Source organism: Salvelinus fontinalis, chromosome 17, assembly GCF_029448725.1.
Source record: "Salvelinus fontinalis isolate EN_2023a chromosome 17, ASM2944872v1, whole genome shotgun sequence".
Taxonomy (NCBI): Eukaryota; Metazoa; Chordata; class Actinopteri; order Salmoniformes; family Salmonidae; genus Salvelinus; species Salvelinus fontinalis.
The window spans coordinates 14,724,245-14,743,704 of record NC_074681.1 but is presented as its reverse complement, the minus strand read 5'-3'; the positions used below and the strand labels follow the sequence as shown (position 1 = coordinate 14,743,704).

Below are 19,460 nucleotides of genomic sequence, written 5' to 3'. Positions count from 1 at the left end.
GACTGTGTCATTGACTGTCAGATTGCTATAAAATATGATATGGTTAGCTGATAGGTAAAGTACTTATCCAGGCGTTGTAAAATATGGCAATGTCTAACACTGCCTCTGAACTTAAGACATGAGGGCGATGAAACTACGGAAAGCCATTCATTTCCAATTGAGAAGCAGCTAAGTGTGCGGGGACCGTTGGGCAATGCGAGCATGGGCGAGGGACGTGAGCGGCGCGGGACCAAAGTTGTGGAAAGCTGAACTTTATGAAAATACTCTGCGACATCGCGGTGCGCTTGCCAATCGAGGGTCACTATAGCTTCCAGTCCCTACTGGATTGGCTGTTGATGCAAGTTTGCTAGCACCCACAGGAGGGCGAAGTTGGTGTGGCGAGGAGTACAATTGCTAGTCAAAACACCAATAGAACAATGAGACAAATATTCCACCGGATGTATAAATGTGAAGCATCAGCTTGGCGTTTCCACTCACTACTAATATGTTAGTGAGTAGAAAGCCGTGGCCGGCAGTGGGAATAGATGGAAGGATATTAATTTTGGCCGACATTCTGCTAATTTTATCATCGATGAAACATAAGAGCTCAATACAGTTTTCTGGTCCCAAATCTACAATATGTTACGATTTTTTTTGTTTTGAAAAAAGACATTGTCTTGAAGCATTGCAAATGCAAATTGAGTTATTGCACACATGCACTTCACAGAGTAGGCTTTCCATAATATAAATATGCAAATAATGCTAGAAAGTGCCAATAGGATCTCGCTAGCTTGTGCTTGGCTCTGCCCACCTCCTTGCATGTTCCGCCCCTATGACTCATTTGAAACGACGGGCTATGGTCTATCTTGGTAGAGTTATTAAAGATCTTTGGTTAAATTGTACGGTAACAGTGCGTTTCTTGGTAGAGTTATTAAAGATCTTTGGTTAAATTGTACGGTAACAACGTACACAACGTGATGGGGGCGATGATATTACAGAGCCCTATTCATTTTGGCCTCAATGGAGGGAAGTGAGGTGGACAGAGGGACAGTTGTGTGATTCTGGTATGGGCGAGGGAGCTCACTATAGCTTCCAGACCCTACTGGATTGGCTGTTGATACGAAGCACTACATAGCCTACTTGCTAGCTTGCTAACCCCCAGTAAGGGCGTAGCTTGAGTGGCTATCCGAATTATCGTGTTATATGAAAATCCCCAGAAAGCAGTGGAACGCGACCTTTGTCACCATCATGATCGCGTGCTCAACAACCCAGCCTGTGAACTCCTTGAACGCGCTTCCAGTGTGGCTCATGCGCAGTGCTTGACATTTCAAAGTTGCTTCTCCGGTGTTTGAACAGGAAGGCGGACATGTTGGTCAGGCAGTGGGAGAAAATCGGGCATAGTCTATTTTTCGAAAAATAACAGATCTAAAGCCGATGTATCTATGTAGAACCAGCACGATTTCCGTCTGTATCGGTCAACATCAATGGCCGATGACCACGTGAGGTTTACTAGGAAAGGACAGTAATGAAATGTTTTAACAAGACCGTGTTTTAAACTGATCGAAATTTGGAAGCAAAGTTTTTTTTTTTTCACTTCTACTTTGCAGCTGTCAGACTCATTTGACTTTTTTTGCAAGGGTCTGGCTGGCACTGATGGACAGGCCTGGAGTAATGTGACTAGTTTGCAACCTATCGCCGGATTTTTAAAAAACGGTTTAATTTTTATAAGTTGATTTTGGATGTATCGTTATCTAAGTCCTGCACAACTCCGCTGCTGTATCCTGTGGTCGCCGACTAATCTGTCGTCGATGCAGTTATCTTATTTTGAATTGTTGAAGTTGTCTTCGTTATCTGAGCTGGGGAAACATTTTTCTCTTAAAATGTGGCTTTTGAATATCAAACGTTTCATCGTCTGTGAAAAAACGAGAAGAAACACGTTTCTTTGATTCAAACTGCGGATTCTACGGAATTATAGCTAGCTAGCTAAACACTGACTGAGTTCACGCGAAGGGAAGAACATTAGGCTAGCTAACTAGCCCTATAGCTAGATTAATTAATTTTAATTATAACACCGGCGTAGAACTCTACTTAACTGCAACAATGTCTGCTGGAGAAAGTTTGGAGGCTCGTTTTGAGAAAATCGATGCCATGTTGAAGGACCCGAAGTCGGAAATTAACACGGATTGCCTTTTGGTAAGTTACTGTTAGCTAGCCTGACAATGAACTTGGCTTGTTAGCTAAAGTTGGCTAATGCTAGCTAACATACGCATGCTAGCTAAGTTTGTGGTTTGTTTAAATGAACGTACTATTTAATTTAACTAATCAACTTGTTAACTACCTGATTTGTTATTAACCGCAACTAGCTAACGTTATACGGATAACTAGCTATATTTGGTAGCAAGTCGACATCTTGAAGATTAGCTAACTACTTAACTAGTGGGTAGTTAACTAACGTTTCTTAATTGGCTAGCAAGCTGAACAAGTGGCATCCAAAACAGCGATGATAAGTCATATAGCGTTACTCTAGTTAGCTAGGGCATCTATGTTAGCTAGAACATGACTGAATAACTATTAATCAACAAAGTTTAATGTCTCATTCATGTTATAATTACAATTGCCTATTTTCAAACCGTCAACACTGTTGAAGTTGCTATTGTCCTGTTTGACCCTGAGGGTATTTTGCAGACTAAATAGTAAGACAGAAAGCCAACGTTACACTTTATATAATCTAGTTGTTTCCATGAAGATAGTCAGTCAATCATAGTTCATAGAACGAAAAAAAGTCATGTCTCAAGGTGAAGTCGTAAACCTAAGTGCAACCTGCAGTGACACAAGTCACTGATATATTTGTTCATTCATTTATTTTCCATTTGAAGATTAAAGGGCCGACAGTGGAACAAATGAGACAGTGTTCGGTGCTGCCTGCTTGATGGCCTCCTTTGTTGTATAATGGGCATTACTAGAGGACACTCTTTGTAGAGTATACACGAAAAGTATATCTTTTTTATATATCCTCTGAAGTGTAAGCTACAGTATGCATCAGGCCTGTTCCAACCTGCCATCCCAGCTGCATCAGTTAACCTGCTCTGGTCTGCCAACCCTGACGATTTCCTGTCTCTCACTCACGACTCATCACTGACTCGTATCAGACTGCCACGTGCTAAACCTCAGAGAAATACCTCCACAGGCTCTACTGTATCAATGATGCAAATTTTAAACTGACTGTTGAGGTTTGACCACCCCAGAGGAGACTGAGGCAATGTAGTCTGTCAGGGGCCTGTTCTGTGTCTGGCTATGTTCCAATGCATGTCCATAACACTTAAAATGCATGCCCAATACACTGCTTCATTCTAAGTGGCATGCAAGTGTGTATATTGGAACATAGCCTTTGTCGCTATCATTTAGAGCGTCATAGTAAAGCCTGGATGTCTTTGATCCACATCATTAGCAGTTTCTGTGTATTGGACTGACAGTGATTGCTTTAGACAACAGTTTCATATGAGAGGATTAGATACGTAGGCCCCATGTGTGGTTACACTGTAACTAGCCTCTTGAGGAATTGGGTTTTGAGGAGATCACATACACTGTCAGCTTCCTGAGGCCTTCGATGGATCAAGAATCCAGGTGGAGCAGTATCTATTGGAAAGTACTAGCCTGAATTTCCTGCAGTTGTCCTCAGCAACAGCAATTTATTCTGACGGGTATGAACCTTGTTGAATGATGCAAATAATGTTTGACAAGAATGAAAGGATTCTTCTCTCACCAATAGCTGGGCAGCAGGTATTAGGCCTACTATCAATCAAACAGACAGGGAATCCCGTGCTTATTTTGCCAGCCATAGAAATGCAATATATGCAGCCTATTCATACAGCATCTCATGCCAATATGGGCCTCTGTCTTAGGATATTATTTGTGGGAGAGTTGACAGTGACTGAAACAAAGCATGATTGAATTTCCCTTACACTGGAAAGGGTGCCTCATTCACTGATGATAAAGGGAGCATTCAAATCATTCACTCACTGGGAGGAAGGTTTTCCTGTAGCCCTACCCACCCCCACCTTCCTTAGTTCACTGTTATTTTTGTATGTAACTAACTCTGACTCTTAAACAATATCAGTTGTTTAGTCTCCCTGACCTCCTTGCCTGTCTGCCATAGAGAAAGGCAAGGCAATTAAACTCACCTAATGCATATGCTCCGGCTCTCCTCTGACTTTTAATGGCAGAAAGCGGTGGGGACTGTCCCGCAGGCCAAGGGCAGCTACACACAAGGGTGTTGTTCCTCTTTTCCTCCTAGTTGCAATCTCCTTCTCATCAATGAATGGAAGCCTTTGCTTCAGCCCCCTCTCCACCACTATGCTACTCCACCCACAGCTTAATAAAATTCCATGCTAATCAAATAACCTCTTGTCTTTGACTGGCCTGGTGTCCCCTGTGTGTCCCAAAGCCATTATGTATGTGCGGCCTGCGCCTGGAAAGAGTCAGAGCTGCTTGCCCAGCCTCTGCTCTGGGGCAGCTAGATGGGTGTGTTCTCTAAATACCCATAAAACCAAAATTATGTTGAACGTAGACTCGTGTTTCCGAAAGAGCCTTTCTTTGAATCGGGACATTTAACTCATAAAGCAGTTTGCAACATGTTTGGCTGCTATGCTCTGGATAATCGGTTCTATCAAAATGCACAATGGAAGTGTTTTACTTAGGCTGCTATGGTTGTTGTATCTCTAATCTGATTTGACTTGGGGTTGCGTTGGTTTGCCACTAGCCTGGGTGGGGTACGGGGTGCCAGTCTTTCTGCTCTCTTGCCTACTCCTTATGGAACTGCCATGCCAAATGTTGCTAAGTGCTCAGCAAGACTAGCACCCAGGCAAGTTTGCCACTGCCCTGGCCAAATTAAGTTATGCTGTTGTTCTTTTGCCTGTTGTAGGCTGTGTTTTGCTGTGACATTTGGCCTGCATCCTCTACTCACGGGTGGCCTATCACTCAGACGCTGTGTTCCAGCCCAGTCATGCTTATCTTCTCCCGAAGTCATTTCTCTTGGAGGCCCTTATCTGTAACACTGCCCGCCCTGCATCGCTCAGCTCCAGGCAGGCTCCTGCTCCTGAGAGCCTCTGCACAACCAGAATTCCTGGCATTGTGAAGGGAAAGCTCACTGACATTAAAGGGGGCTGCTATTGTCTATGTAGTTAGCTATGTTTGTTTTTCCATAGGGCTTTTGATAGCTCACACAGGCTTAGTTTTGAAAAATTCTCATGTCCAGGAAATCCTTGAATAGAAGCCTATTTCAATCATAATTGCTAGTTGGTAGTCTCCTTGGGTTTGATCACATTTTTGGTAAATCCAAGTCTCGGGCTGGCAGAATGGGATGGCTGGATTAATCTGTTGGAACTTGCCTGATATGGACCCTTGTTTTGAGATGGAAAGACTTCCTGGCATAGCTCAGTCTTTGTTGTTTCTTTGACACTTGGTACATTTGGCTCCCTAGCCTAGATGTATGTTTGGCCTCTTCCTTGAGCTAAGACTAAGAGTGTATTCAATTTACTTTGCTTGGGTGGATCACACATTTTGGTTGCATGTCTCGTGAGTTTTAGGTATGTTTACTGGCGGTGGTCGTGCAACGGAAATCAAGAACGTTGAGGCTATAGGTGGTTTACGATCAGTGCTCCCTCCCTGCACTGATAATTCAGGTGCTAAAGTTCCTTGTGTATCTGGCTACTTGCTTAATACATAGCTGTGGTGTTAACGTCCATCTTAGCCCCCAAAGATGAACGGCATGCCGTTGAGGAGAAATATGGACGTATTGGTGGTAAAAGTTGAGTCCGCATTGCATCTGTCCACAGCTTTGTCAGAATAGTCCAGGCCAGTGCTGTGACTGTCAGTTGTAAACTCTAAACTGCACGCCTCAGCTATTCACCTGCCTATTGGAACAACAATAGGCCCAGCTATTCATTGCAGCACATAACATTCCCCCTGAACTGACTGATCATGTGCAGGAATGCAGACACAAATGATCCAGTCCCAGGCCCTTTAATAAATGGGCAACCCAACCTCCTTCCGTGATTCATTTCCTTTAAAGTCACTGCCTCCTGTTTTTTTTATTTTTTCTATCCCTTTAATCTTTTCCTCTTTACCATCATTCTTTTACTTTTAATCCCACTAACCAATGAATCTCCCCCTGCCTACCCTGGCTGTGCTGTCTGTGTTCAGTAGAGCCAGCTAGTTGGCCAGCCAGTCAGCAGAGCTTGTCTGAATTGAGCTGCGGGTCAATGTTTAATAAGTTGGTTTAGGCTTGCTAGGTTATCTCTGGGGTGAGGTCAGGAGTCCTGGCAAGGTAAGGCCGGCAGCCATGACTGAGTTTTACTTTGCCTTGAGATTCCAGGGCTCAGTCAGTACTAAGAGACATGTGAGTGGTGCACCTCTCTCTGTTGGAATGACTCAATTATATTTTGACGTGAAAGCCTTTTTGACAGCCAGTACTACTCACTGGGGCCTCATAAGGAAATGGAATGCCCTGGTTCGCCATGCCTGGGTTCACTGTCATTGCCATTTATCCACGAATCTAGTTAGATATGCGGTCTTTCTAGGTAAGTGGGATTTCCTGTCTGTAGATATTATGAACTGTTACTCCCTCTTTTTTTATTTTTGGCATTGAGGACAGTTTGACTCGGCTCTCTGATGGGCCTTGTTGATTGGCAGGTGGAGTTTTCCAAAGTTCTGGCCTACATCCCCATGACACTGTATGCAGGCAATTGTCCTAGCCATGCCCATTAGTTGGATTTTTCAGCCATCGACAATGCATTGCAGAAAAAAATGAAGTATTCAAAAGCATGGCAGTTATACACTTTTGTAAATAGGTCTAGTATTGCTTTAGTATGAGTTGCAGACTGAGAGAGCAGGCCATTGGCACTGTTCTGTGGTGTAGATGGGTGGCTTTACTTACTTCCTAATCAGATTTTGCATTGTGAACTGACCATCTGTATTGCTCTTATTTGGGAAATGGAAATGAGAAGTAAGGCTTCTCCGCCTGGCCTTGCCCCCAGTGCCCATTGTTGGCATTTTAGAGAAGGACGATGTGGTTGAGTCGCCATGGAAACTTAAACTCCAACTGAAATGTCTCGAAATAGGTTATTCTCCACTGGATTTTGTCTACCCTTCAGTTTAATATAAATAATTATGTAAAAAAAAAATTTGTGTAATTTTTTGGGGGTGTAGTCATGCAATTTTAAATGTATTTTTCATTAATAGAGTGCTTTTGGTTATTTTATTTAATAATCGTATGGATGGATACATGTCACTGCTGCCGGCTGCATCAGCAGAAAGCTGTAAAAAGGCAGTGAGTTAGAAGGCTGCAATGCAGGCCTCATCTCCATTTTCTTTTGCTATTTTCCCCAGACTGCCATATGATTGTTTGAGGTTTGATTTTCTTCAGTGTGTGAAGTGAAGCATACTAAAGCCCAGGAGTTCCCAAACTTGTTCACTCAGGGTCCCCCTTCCAGCATTGGAGAACATCCCATGCACCTTCTTCGCACGCGTCACGACTATTTCTATTGGGTCAAGCACTGTTCACATCCTTGTTGGTGCAGAGAATTTTGAACATTTAAGGCTTATTTCCTGCAATTCTACCCATTTTGTCATGGGGTGCAAAGAACATATTGCAGTTTTAAAGCATATTTAGCAATTTTATACTTGTTGCCATGTTTAATGTGTTCGTGTGATATTTGAGTGAGGATAAAATAATATATCTATTACAACTTTCAAGAGTACGTTTTTAAAGCCTGACTGAGTTCCTTAAATAGTAAAAAGAAAATGGGGTGCGCTAGGGCTGGGCGGGATACTGTTTTTTGCGGCATACCGGTATTGATCCACAAACCGGTTTGGGTTTTCACTTTACCTTCTATAACAGTATTTGAATGTTTGGTTTGTTAAATGTGATACGCAGTGTGTACCATCCATTTTTATAGTTTGCAACTTGAGTCGTCTCTCTCCAGTCTCGCCACGCTCTCCATGCCGCTTTCCACACAGACCTATCCCCGTCTCCTGTTTCTCAAGGAGCGCATTTGTTGTTCTTCGACCACTCGACACTTGCGTTCAGTCTGCATGGACAATGTTGATGACAATGATGCAGTTCTCACGTTGCTTCTTCATATACATCTACTAGCATTCTATATTTATACTATTAGCTTGTGTTTTTTACATCTGCAAACAGCTAGTCTGTCTTAGCAAGTTGTTTCTGAATCTTCTTAGCTGCTGATTGTTAGCTGCTAATGCTAATCGCTAGCTGATAAATGTACTAAGAGCAAGCGTAATGAGCTATACAGCCTCATAATACCAGTGATGGTATAAACCTAAATCAGCATGTTTGTTCAACAGTATCTTCTAAATTAAAGTTGAATACGCATAGCAAGAATATGTTAGCTGCATGAAGTAGCTAAGAAAAAACATTGTATGTATCTAAAGATTATATAGGGTCCCCTAGGAAACACAACTGTTGTTCCTACCTTGTCACAATAACTCCTCCCTGGCATTTTCATTCCTTGTCTGTTACAGACCTATATCCATCCTGCCCTGCCTTTCTAAAGTCTTCAAAAGCCAAGTGAACAAACAGATCACCGACCATTTCGAATCCCACCGTACCTTCTCCGCTATGCAATCTGGTATCCGAGCTGGTCATGGGTGCACCTCAGCCATGCTCAAGGTCCTAAACGATATCATAACCGCCATCGATAAAAGACAGTACTTAATCAACGTGGCCAAGGCTTTCGACTCTCTCAATCACTGTATTCTTATCGGCCTACTCAGCAGCCTTGGTTTCTCAAATGACTGCCTCGCCTGGTTCACCAACTACTTCTCATATAGAGTTCAGTGTGTCAAATCGGAGGGCCTGTTGTCCGCACCCCTTGCAGTCTCTATGGGGGTGCCACAGGATTCAATTCCCGGGCCGACTCTCGTAATGTATGCTTTCGCCGTAAAGCATTTAAAAAATCTGACACCGTGGTTGGATTCACAAGCAGTTAACTTTAAACCTATGTAAAATATGTTTTGTTTTCTGAATTTTTATAATGAGTATTTCTGTATTTGAATTTGACGCCCAGCAGTTTCACTGGCTGCTGTAGAGGTGGGACGCTACCATCTCACGTGCCCAAGAGAGGTTAATGCAACCGCTGTGTCAGATTTCAAAAAAGCTTTACGGAAAAAGCAAACCATGCAATAATCTGAGTCGACGCTCAGAGCCCAATAAAGCCACAAATATATCCGCCATATTGTGCAGTCAACATAAGTCAGAAATAACATTATAAACATTCACTTACCTTTGATCTTCATCAGAATGCACTCCCAGGAATCCCAGTTCCACAATAAATGTTTTTTTTTTGTTCGATAATGTCCATTTTATGTCCAAATTCCTCCTTGTTCTAGCGTTCAGTACACTTTCCAAACTCACGACGCGCGGGCAAGTCCAGCAAAAAGTACGGGCGAAAAGTTAAGTTATATTACAGTCCGTAAAATCATGACAAACGAAGTATTGAATCAATCTTTAGTATGTTTTTAACATAATTCTTCAATAATGTTCCAACCGAAGAATTCCTTTGTCTTCAGTAGTGCGATGGAACAGAGCTCGCTCTCACGTGAACGCCCATGATCAGTGCATGTTCAGGTCATGATAGACCTTACTCATTACCCTCTCCTTCGGCCCCACTTCACATTTGAAGCATCAGACAAGGTTCTAAAGACTGTTGACATCTAGTCGAAGCCTTAGGAAGTGCAACATTACCAATATCCCACTGTATCTTCAATAGGAGCTGAGTTGAAAATCGACCAACCTCAGATTTCCCACTTCCTGGTTGGCTTTTTTCTCATGTTTTTGCCTGCCATATGACTTTTGTTATACTCACAGACGTCATTCAAATAGTTTTAGAAACTTCCGAGTGTTTTCTATCCAAATATACTAATAATATGCTTATCTTAGCTTCTGGGCCTGAGTAGCAGGCAGTTTACTCTGGGCACCTTATTCATCCAAGCTACGCAATACTACCCCCAGCCATAAGAAGTTAAATTCTAGTTTAACTAAATGCATGCTCTTCAACTGATTTCTGCCCGCACCCGCCTGCCCGACTAGCATCACTACTCTGGATGGTTCTAACTTGTGGACAACTATAAATACCTACGTGTCTGGCTAGACTGTAAACTCTCCTTCCAGACTCACATTAAGCATCTCCAATCCAAAATTAAATCTAGAATCAGCTTCCTATTTTGCAACAAAGCCTCCTTCACTCATGCTGCCAAACATACCCTCGTAAAACTGACTATCCTACCGATCCTTCACTTTGGCGATGTCATTTACAAAATAGCCTCTGACACTCTACTCAGCACATTGGATGTAGTCTACCACAGTGCCATCCGTTTTGTCACTAAAGGCCCATATACTACGTACCACTGTGACTTGTATGCTCTCTTTGGCTGGTCCTCTTTACATATTCGTCGCCAAACCCACTGGCTCCAGGTCATCTGTAAGTCTTTGCTAGGTAAAGCTCCGTCTAATCTCAGCTCGCTGGTCACCATAGCAACACCTACCCGTAGCACGCGTTCCAGCAGTTATATTTCTCTGGTCATCCCCAAAGCCAACACCTGCTTTGGCCAATGACTGGAACAAATTGCAAGAATCACTGGACACCCTAGACCCACTCCAATTCGCATTCTGCCCCAACAGATCCACAGATGATGCAATCTCTATTGCACTCCACACTGCCCTTTCCCACCTGGACAAAAGGAACACCTATGTGAGAATGCTGTTCATTGACTACAGCTCAGCGTTCAACAGCATAGTGCCCACTAAGCTAATCACTAAGCTAAGGACCCTGGGACTAAACACCTGCCTCTGGGTCCTGGACTTCCTGACCGTCCTCCCCCACGTGGTAAGGGTAGGCAACAATATGTCTGTCACGCTGAGCCTTAACACTGGGGTCCCTCAGGGGTGTGTACTTAATCCCCTCCTGTAGTCCATGTTCACCACGACTGCGTGGCCAAACACGACTCCAACCCCATTAAGTTTGCTGACGACACAACAGTGGTAGGCCTGATCACTGACAACGATGAGACGGCCTATAGGTAGGAGGTCAGAGAACTGGCAGTGTGGTGCCAGGACAACAACCTCTCCCTCAATATGATCAAGACAAAGGAGCTGATCGTGGACTACAGGAAAAGGCGGGCCTAACAGGCCCACATTAACAGCAACTGGTCCATAGTTTCAAGTTTCTTGGTGTCAACATCACCAACGAACTTTCGTGCAGTTTATCATTGCAGTTTAAAGCCTAGACTAGAGTTGTTTTACTCACTTGAAAACAATATCATTATTCATTACATTATGCTGTCGTCTAAGTAGGATACATTTAATGTCCCTAAAAAACTGAAACAATTGGGTAGCTTTTGGAGCTGCGTGCCTAGGGATTGGGAGCGCACTGGGTAAGCCATCCTACTTATGATTTCGTTATCTATGTCTATTTATTTTGTTGTGTAAATTGATTGGATCTATTCACTGTATTATTAAGCCTAACATTGAGTTCATGAATTATTGGCTAACATGCATACACTTCTAACTTAGGCTACTTCTCCAGCCTGTGTCTTCATTGTTCTGTTGTGTAATTACACACCTGGCCTCTCCACTGCCTCGGCTATTCTTCTTAAATCTTGTGGAGTCCCAGGATCAGCCAGATTACAAAAGCTTGTTGGACACTTATTTAGACTCAATTGATTTACTAATATCCTGTTGGAGGAGATAGGCATCCTTGCTATTGCTTGCTGAATGTGAAATAGGCTACACGCTACAGCATTTAGAACGGCCGTGGAAGTTAGAAGCCCCTATTTTCCTATAGGCCTGCTATCTTAACGCTGATAGGCTACATCCTGACAAAAGACACCATATTAGTGGCCTGCTATGTACCTTTCTGGATCTTTTTAACTTTTGAGAATAGACCCAAACTGATCCAAATGTTTGCATGGTCATGCCTAGGCTATGCAGTTATTTTGGCATGAAACAAAACAGGACGTTTGAGAGGTTATTCAACTTAGCTTACATCACTTTAGTTTACAGCCTATAGACACACTGTGTACTCACGTGATAACAATAATAAATTCCTCATTGCACTGTTATTGTAGCCAAGGTAGAATAATTGTATTGTCTAAAAATGTAGGCCTAATCAATAGTGGAGCTTTGTGTGCCCCGCCTGTAGGAATGCACAGATCTGCCATTTCATAATCTGTTTAAAAACATTTTTTATTGCACTTTGACAGGTAAATATTTAGAATATAGCCCTAATATTTAGCTAATGAATGGCCTGAACTATGGCTTGTTATTTTGGTTACACATCACTAGCCTCTCTATCCCACCTGTTCCCGTGCGCTGTAGGCAAGCATCTCCGCAATAGGCCATTCCTCTTCTCGTGAAAATTTATTGGCCATTTATTTTCTTTTTTTATACTAGGCCTAATAGCCTATTCTGGAATGGAGCAGGCTTGCCCATGCTAATTGCTGAATGCAAAAGACGGCTACAGCATAGGCCAAATGAACTGTTGGTGTGATTACTTTTAGCCGGTTATGAAAACATTGTTGCACTGATGCATTGCAAATAGTTGCACAGGACAGACAGAGATGAGCACAATGAAAAAGACCCAAAGGAAACTATTTGAAAAATGGAAATCACTTACAAACCACTTGAGCAACAAGGCAATGTTGACAAACTGTAAAAGATGCGCAGGCTAAATAGCGTTGTTGAATTCTCCATTTAAATAAGAGGTAATACTATTTGCAGTTGTCAGTATAACAATAAACACACCTTATTAATAGGCAGCGTGCAGTAGGCAAGGATGCGTTCATCAGTTGATTGACAGGTGTAGGACTATAGAACGATGAATAAGCTTTCCTCTAGAATGGAAGCTCACAAACGTTTTATAGTTAAACTATAGACTACATAGCGTATCATTACAATTATAGTTGTTTACTTTTAGGCTCTGTAAACTGACATTCAAATAATTTACAACTGCAGTTTTACCACTGTGCGCTGCAGTAGGGAAGTGAAGTGGAGGTTTGGCTGTGTCCATAGCAAGGTTTGAAAATGAAGCGGCTTGGCTAGTCACTAGAGCCATATTAAGGCTATAGGCTACAGATGGCTCTGGCTAATGAGCTAGGCCTACTTTCTACGAGCCTTATTGACATATAGGGATAGTCTATTCAATTAATTAGCCCTAGCCTAGTACAGGATTTCTGTTTTTACTTGGCTTGAATGTATCGAGCAACAATTCCATGCGTATCAGTTGGTAGGCCTGTTATGAAATTAATTTTGTTTTGTCGTGTCCTCATGCCTGATTGGATTAAACCGTTTCTTTCCACTAGATCGTATCAGAGACTAGGGTTGTTGTGGTGACCGTATTACAGTCACATCGGAAGTCATGAGTCATGACCGCAGTCAAATTCCACATGACTGTTGAGTCATTGTAGTCTCTTCTTATGCACTCTGGACATGAGTTGGTAGTACCCAATTTGCTAAAGACGATCAGGTCGCTAATAGCCTGGTACTCAGTGCTCTATTATCCCTCTAACCACTCTGACTTCAACACATTGCAATCAAAACATCAATCACTTATCAAATCAGTATCTTGCTTTCAAACTCACCATTAGGCTACATTTTTTGACCTTACCGTGGTGCTCAATTTTGAAGAAATACAACAACTTGTTGAAACTGAGTGGTAAACATGATCATTGTTTCAAAGCCAAACACAACGTAATGGACCGCTTTCAAGGTGATTTATTCAAAGCATTTAAGACGTTACATGTGTAACACCCATACGCACATTAGAGCTTATGCATAGGCCTATATATGAGCCCATGCCCCCCCCCCCCCCCCACACACAAAAAACGTTAGTCAAATAATGATTGTGACTTTATACAATACATAGCCAATAGCCTCCTAGTGCATATTACGCACTGCAGATAAGCATTGAAAAAGCTACGTTTTAAGATGTCTTTGGTACATAATTGGTCGTGCCTTTATTCCATAATATATATTTTTTATAGTAGTCACCTTTTGAGTGTGGACTGTATTCTTATGCATACTGGATGGATTGGTTACCTCATGCTATGCTCCAAACTTTCTATCCATGAGTCTGGGAGAGAACGCATAACCCTAGGCGAGATGCTGTTGGTTCATTGGTTGTGCAGGGCGGCTCACAGAGTTGACCTACAATTATAGTGAATTTGATTTTGAAAAGCCTAGTAACAGGTAATTGTTTTTGTATTTTCATAATTAATAGGATGACATATGACCTTAGCTACAGAATACCTCACCACTGTGTTAACTTCTCTTTTTCTCTCTCCTTCATTCCTTTCTCGAGTGCGCAGAGATAGAGGCTGTCAAAAGTTTAATGAAATATGTTTTTGTAGTAAAAACCTGTTACTATTGATGCACCTGAACAGATTTCTCCTTTTCCCCCAAATTAAGCACTGGGAAGCTGCAGGAATATTTTTGGAGAGCCCATGGCATACAGAGTTTGCCCCTGTTCCTACCCATTTGTTAATGGTCCGTTCTAAATCGAAACAAATTTTACATATTACTAAAGACTAGATTCATTTGAGAGTAGTCTGATGGGTGAAAATATAATGAACAGGATGTGCAGCCTCAGGCAAGGAGCAGAGCACAAGCTTTTTTCAAATGGTCAATGGGAATGGAAAAATTATTTACATGACAATAACCGGCTGAGGACATTGGTAGGGTTGGTAGGGTTGATTTATCTTGGATGCTTAATATTTTACTCAACATATTTTTTTATACAGTGTAGGGTCACCATTGACATCAGGATCTCATTTACAAGCGAGCCATGTGAACATACACAATTTAATACTCATAATGTAAGATCTCAATACAAGATTAATCAAAACAACTCTCACATATCACCTCCCTTAAACTCCATCTAAACTGTCCAATGGGAGACCAGTGAGTCTAATTTCAAGGTGGCCTGAAGGCTATTCCATGAGCTGGGGGCATAAAAACTAAAAGCAATTTCTCCCAGGTCACTGGTTCCGTGACCTCCGGAACCAGCCAGTCCAGAGAGCGGTTCTGAAAATGTCTATCAGCAAAAAAATCAACATCCTCACTGTCAACTGCGTTTATTTTCAGCAAACTTAACATAACAAGATTCAACAACTGAGACATAAACTGAACAAGTTCCACGGACATGTGACTAACAAATGGAATAATGTGTCCCTGAACAAAGGGGTGTCAAAATCAAAAATAACAGTCAGTATCTGGTGTGGCCACCAGCTGCATTAAGTACTGCAGTGCATCTCCTCCTCATGGACTGCACCAGATTTGCCAGTTCTTGCTGTGAGATATTACCCCACTCTTCCACCAAGGCACCTGCAAGTTCCCGAACATTTCTGGGGAGAATGACCCTAGCCCTCATCCTCCGATCCAACAGGTCCCAGATGTGCTCAATTGGATTGCGATCCGGGCTCTTCGCTGGCCATTGCAGAAGACTGACATTCCTGCCTTGCAGGAAATCACTCACAGAACGAGCAGTATGGCTGGTTGCATTGTCATGCTGGAGGATCATGTCAGGATGAGCTTGCAGGAAGGGTACCACATGAGAGAGGTGGATGTCTTCCCTGTAACGCACAGCATTGAGATTGCCTGCAATGACAACAAGCTCAATTCGATGATGCTGTGACGCCCCAGACCATGACGGACCCTCCACCTCCAAATCGATCCCGCTACAGAGTACAGGCCTCGTGTGACGCTCATTCCTTCGACGATAAACGCGAATCCGACCATCACCCCTGATGAGACAAACGCGACTCATCAGTGAAGAGCACTTTTTGCCAGTCCTGTCTGGTCCAGCAACGGTGAGTTTGTGCCCATAGGCAACGCTGTTGCCGGTGATGTCTGGTGAGGACCTGCCTAAACAACAGGCCTACAAGCCCCCAATCCAGCGCCTCTCAGCCTATTGCGGACCGTCTGAGCACTGATGGAGGGATTGAGCGTTCCTGGTGTAACTCGGGCAGTTGTTGCCATCCTGTACCTGTCCCGCAGGTGTGATGTTCGGATGTACCGATCCTGTGCAGGTGTTACACGTGGTCTGCCACTGCTAGGACAATCAGCTGTCTGTTCGATCTCCCTGTAGCTCTGTCTTAGGTGTCTCACAGTACAGACATTGCAATTTATTGCCCTGGCCACATCTGCAGTCCTCATGCCTCCTTGCAGCATGCCTAAGGCACGTTCACGCAGATGAGCAGGGACCCTGGGAATCTTTCTTTAGGTTTTTTTCCGAGTCAGTAGAAAGGCCTCTAGGATACTAAAGTTTTCATAACTGTGACCTTAATTGCCTACCGTCTGTAAGCTGTTAGTGTCTTAACGACCGTTGCACAGGTGCATGTTAATTAATTGTTTATGCTTCATTGAACAAGCTTGGGAAACAGTGTTTAAACCCTTTACAATGAAGATCTGTGAAGTTATTTGGATTTTTACGAATTATCTTTGAAAGACGGGGTCCTGAAAAAGGGACGTTTTTTTTTTTTACTGAGTTTAGAATTAATTTGATTAATCCCATTTCTGTTTCAGCGCGCAATGTTCCAAATTGCTTTGATGCGTTTTGATCTATTTTTTTTCTCGTCTGTCACTCCTGTGCTCTGCACATTCCCACTCTCACACCGACACCAAGTCCCTCCCCCTGCCACTCTCACACCGACACCAAGTCCCTCCCCCTGCCACTCACAACAAAGACGAATGATCATCTTCCTATTTGACAACAAGCAGTTTTATCTTGCCATTTGCATTTCAGGTTTTTACTGTAATAGAGGAGAACTTAACCATTGTAACGATGTCCTTCTTTATGTCACAACTCCTAAAAATGTACAACTTAGCAGACCCTACTAATACGGGAGTTAATGAACGTGTGGGAAATTAATGCTCAGTTTCTGCCGGACACGGCATTGAAGTACCACTTCCATTATTTTAGCCAAAGACTGGTGCTAGCGGTCTAGTCTGTTTTGTCATGTGCAATGAGCATGAAAATACACATTTACTTGTGCAGTGTATTCACACCCATAGAATTTTTCCACATTTTGTTGTGTAGTGGTCAAAATATGAAATTTACATTTTTGTCACTGACCAGCACAAAAATCAAAGTGAAGGTACAATTTTTTAAAACCTTTTTACAAATTCTTAAATTTAAGCTGAAACGTCTTGGATCAATAATAATTCAACCCCATTGTCATGGCAAGCCTAAATAAGTTCAGGATTATACATTTGTACCCCAACACATATTACCTGTAAGGTCCCTCAGTCGAGCAGTGAATTTCAAACACAGATTCAACCACAAAGTCCAGGGAGGTTTTCCAATGCCTTGCGAAGGGCACCTATTGGTAGATTGAATATCCCTCAGAATGGTGAAGTTATTAATTTCACTCTGGATGGTGTATCAATACACGCAGTCACTATAAATATACAGGGGTCCTCCTATCTCAGTTGCCAGAGAGGAAGGAAACCGCTCAGGGATTTCACCATGAGGCCAACCGTTAGTTGAATTCCTATTATGGGAGAAAACTGAGGATGGAGTTACTCCACAATACTAACCTAAATGACAGAGTGAAAAGGAGGAAGCATGTACAGAATAAACATTTCCCAAACATGCATCCTGTTTGCAACAAGGCACTAAAGTAAAACTGCAACAAATGTGGCAAAGTAATGAACTTTGTCCTCAATACAAAGTGTTATGTTCGGGGTAAATTCAACACAATACGTCACTGAGTGCTACTCTTCATATTTAAATGAATGGTGGTGGCTACATCATGTTATGGGTATGCTTTTCATCTGCAGGGACAAGGTTTTTTAAATTAATTTTTTATATAGAATAAAAAGAAAAGTAACAGAGCTAAGCACAGGCAAAATCCTAGAGGAATACCTGGTTTCATCTGTTTTCCAGCAGACACTGGGAGACATTCACCTTTCGGCAGGACAATAACCTAAAACACAAATACACTGGAGTTGCTTACCAAGATGCCACTGGCCTAGTTACAGTTTTGCCTGAAAGCCGCTTGAAACTCTCTATAGCAAGACTTGAAAATGGTTGTCTAGCAATGATCAACAACCAACTTGAGAGCTTGAATAATTATTTTTAAGAATAAAGTGCAAATATTGTTCAATCCAGGTGTGCAAAGCTAGAAGAATTATCCAGAAAGACTCACAGCTGTAATCCCTGCCAAAAGTGATTCTAACATGTATTGGCTCAGGGTTGTGAATACTTATGTTAATTAGATATCTGTATTTCGTTCTCAATAAATTAGCAAATTTTTCTATAAACATGTTTTTAATGTCATTGAAGGGTATTGTGTAGATAGGTGAGAACAAACATTTAATCCATTTTGAATTCAGGCTGTATCAACAAAATGTGGAATAAGTCAAGGGGTATGAATAATTTTTGAAGGCAGTGTGTATATAAGGAATTGGCAACACGTTCTCATTCTGAGAAATAAGCTTCTTATCCAGGTAGGCTACTCATTTCGACATCTTAACAAAGTGAACAGGCTGCGTTGTTACAGTTAGAGATTGACAGGCGTGTGCATTCATAACTGTTCAACCTTGTTAGAAAGCAAATCGATCCAAGTTGGCTTGACTTTAAAAGATGCAATATGTAACTTTTTGGGACGACCTGACTAAAATCACATAGAAATGGGAGTTTTAGATCTGTCATTCTCATTGAAAGCAAGTCTAAGAAGCAGTAGATGTGTTCTATGTGCGCTATTTCTCTGCTTTCTGTTTTTAGATTCAGTTTTGCATCTTTTACTTTCAGTTTTGTACACCAGCTTCAAACAGGTGAAAATACAATATTTTTGGTTAAGGAAAATGTATTTCACAGCAGTTTGTACAATCATTTTCTATACTTGCTTGTTTTTTCACAAACTGAAAGATATTACGCAAACTACTATAATTTTAGCAACCAGGAAATGGCGGAGCTAGATCAGTGATTATTGCAAAAAAACGCATGTTAAACTATTTTGATAAAATAATTAAATTATTAGTGGGTCTTATTTTTGAGGGCTTATGTTTAGCCTAGGTATAATTCATTTGATTATTCACGACTGTTTGAAATGCAGTGTATTGACCTTTAATTGTGCAACAAAGCTTATTTAGTTGTAATTATATATTCTTTATCAAGAGATGGTGAATCTCCCATACATAAAAATAAAATAATCAAGATTTTTTTTTTTGGCCATGTCACCCAGCCCTTGATCCTAAATAGTTTTGCATCTTTGCTCAAATCTTTTGCAAATAAGCATGCACTGTTGAATAACTAAGTATAAAGGATAGAGCAAATCCCTGGTTCACACCAACTACCAGAGAAACTTCACAAGAGAAATGCAGCTTGAGATAAGGCTGACTGCTAGTCCTTCAGATGAGAAATTGATGTCAATCCCTAGTTAGAAAAGCCAAAGCAAATACTTCT

The 19,460-nt window shown here is 41.9% G+C and overlaps 1 protein-coding gene across 3 annotated transcripts in view; it reads left to right on the top strand.

Moving 5' to 3' along the window:
- The first annotated feature begins 990 nt into the window (after positions 1–990).
- The window catches only part of LOC129813757 (rho-associated protein kinase 1-like), an 85,579-nt gene continuing 67,109 nt past the window's right edge, over positions 991–19,460 (top strand). The window contains exon 1 of one of the 3 annotated variants that reach the window (XR_008753192.1): positions 991–2,172. Coding sequence is in view for 2 of the 3 variants with exons in the window: in XM_055866257.1 (XP_055722232.1) it covers positions 2,080–2,172 (93 nt within the window). In the remaining variant the exon portion in view is untranslated. The remainder of the gene's footprint in view (positions 2,173–19,460) is intronic. The other 2 variants (XM_055866257.1, XM_055866258.1) reach the window with 2 other exon arrangements.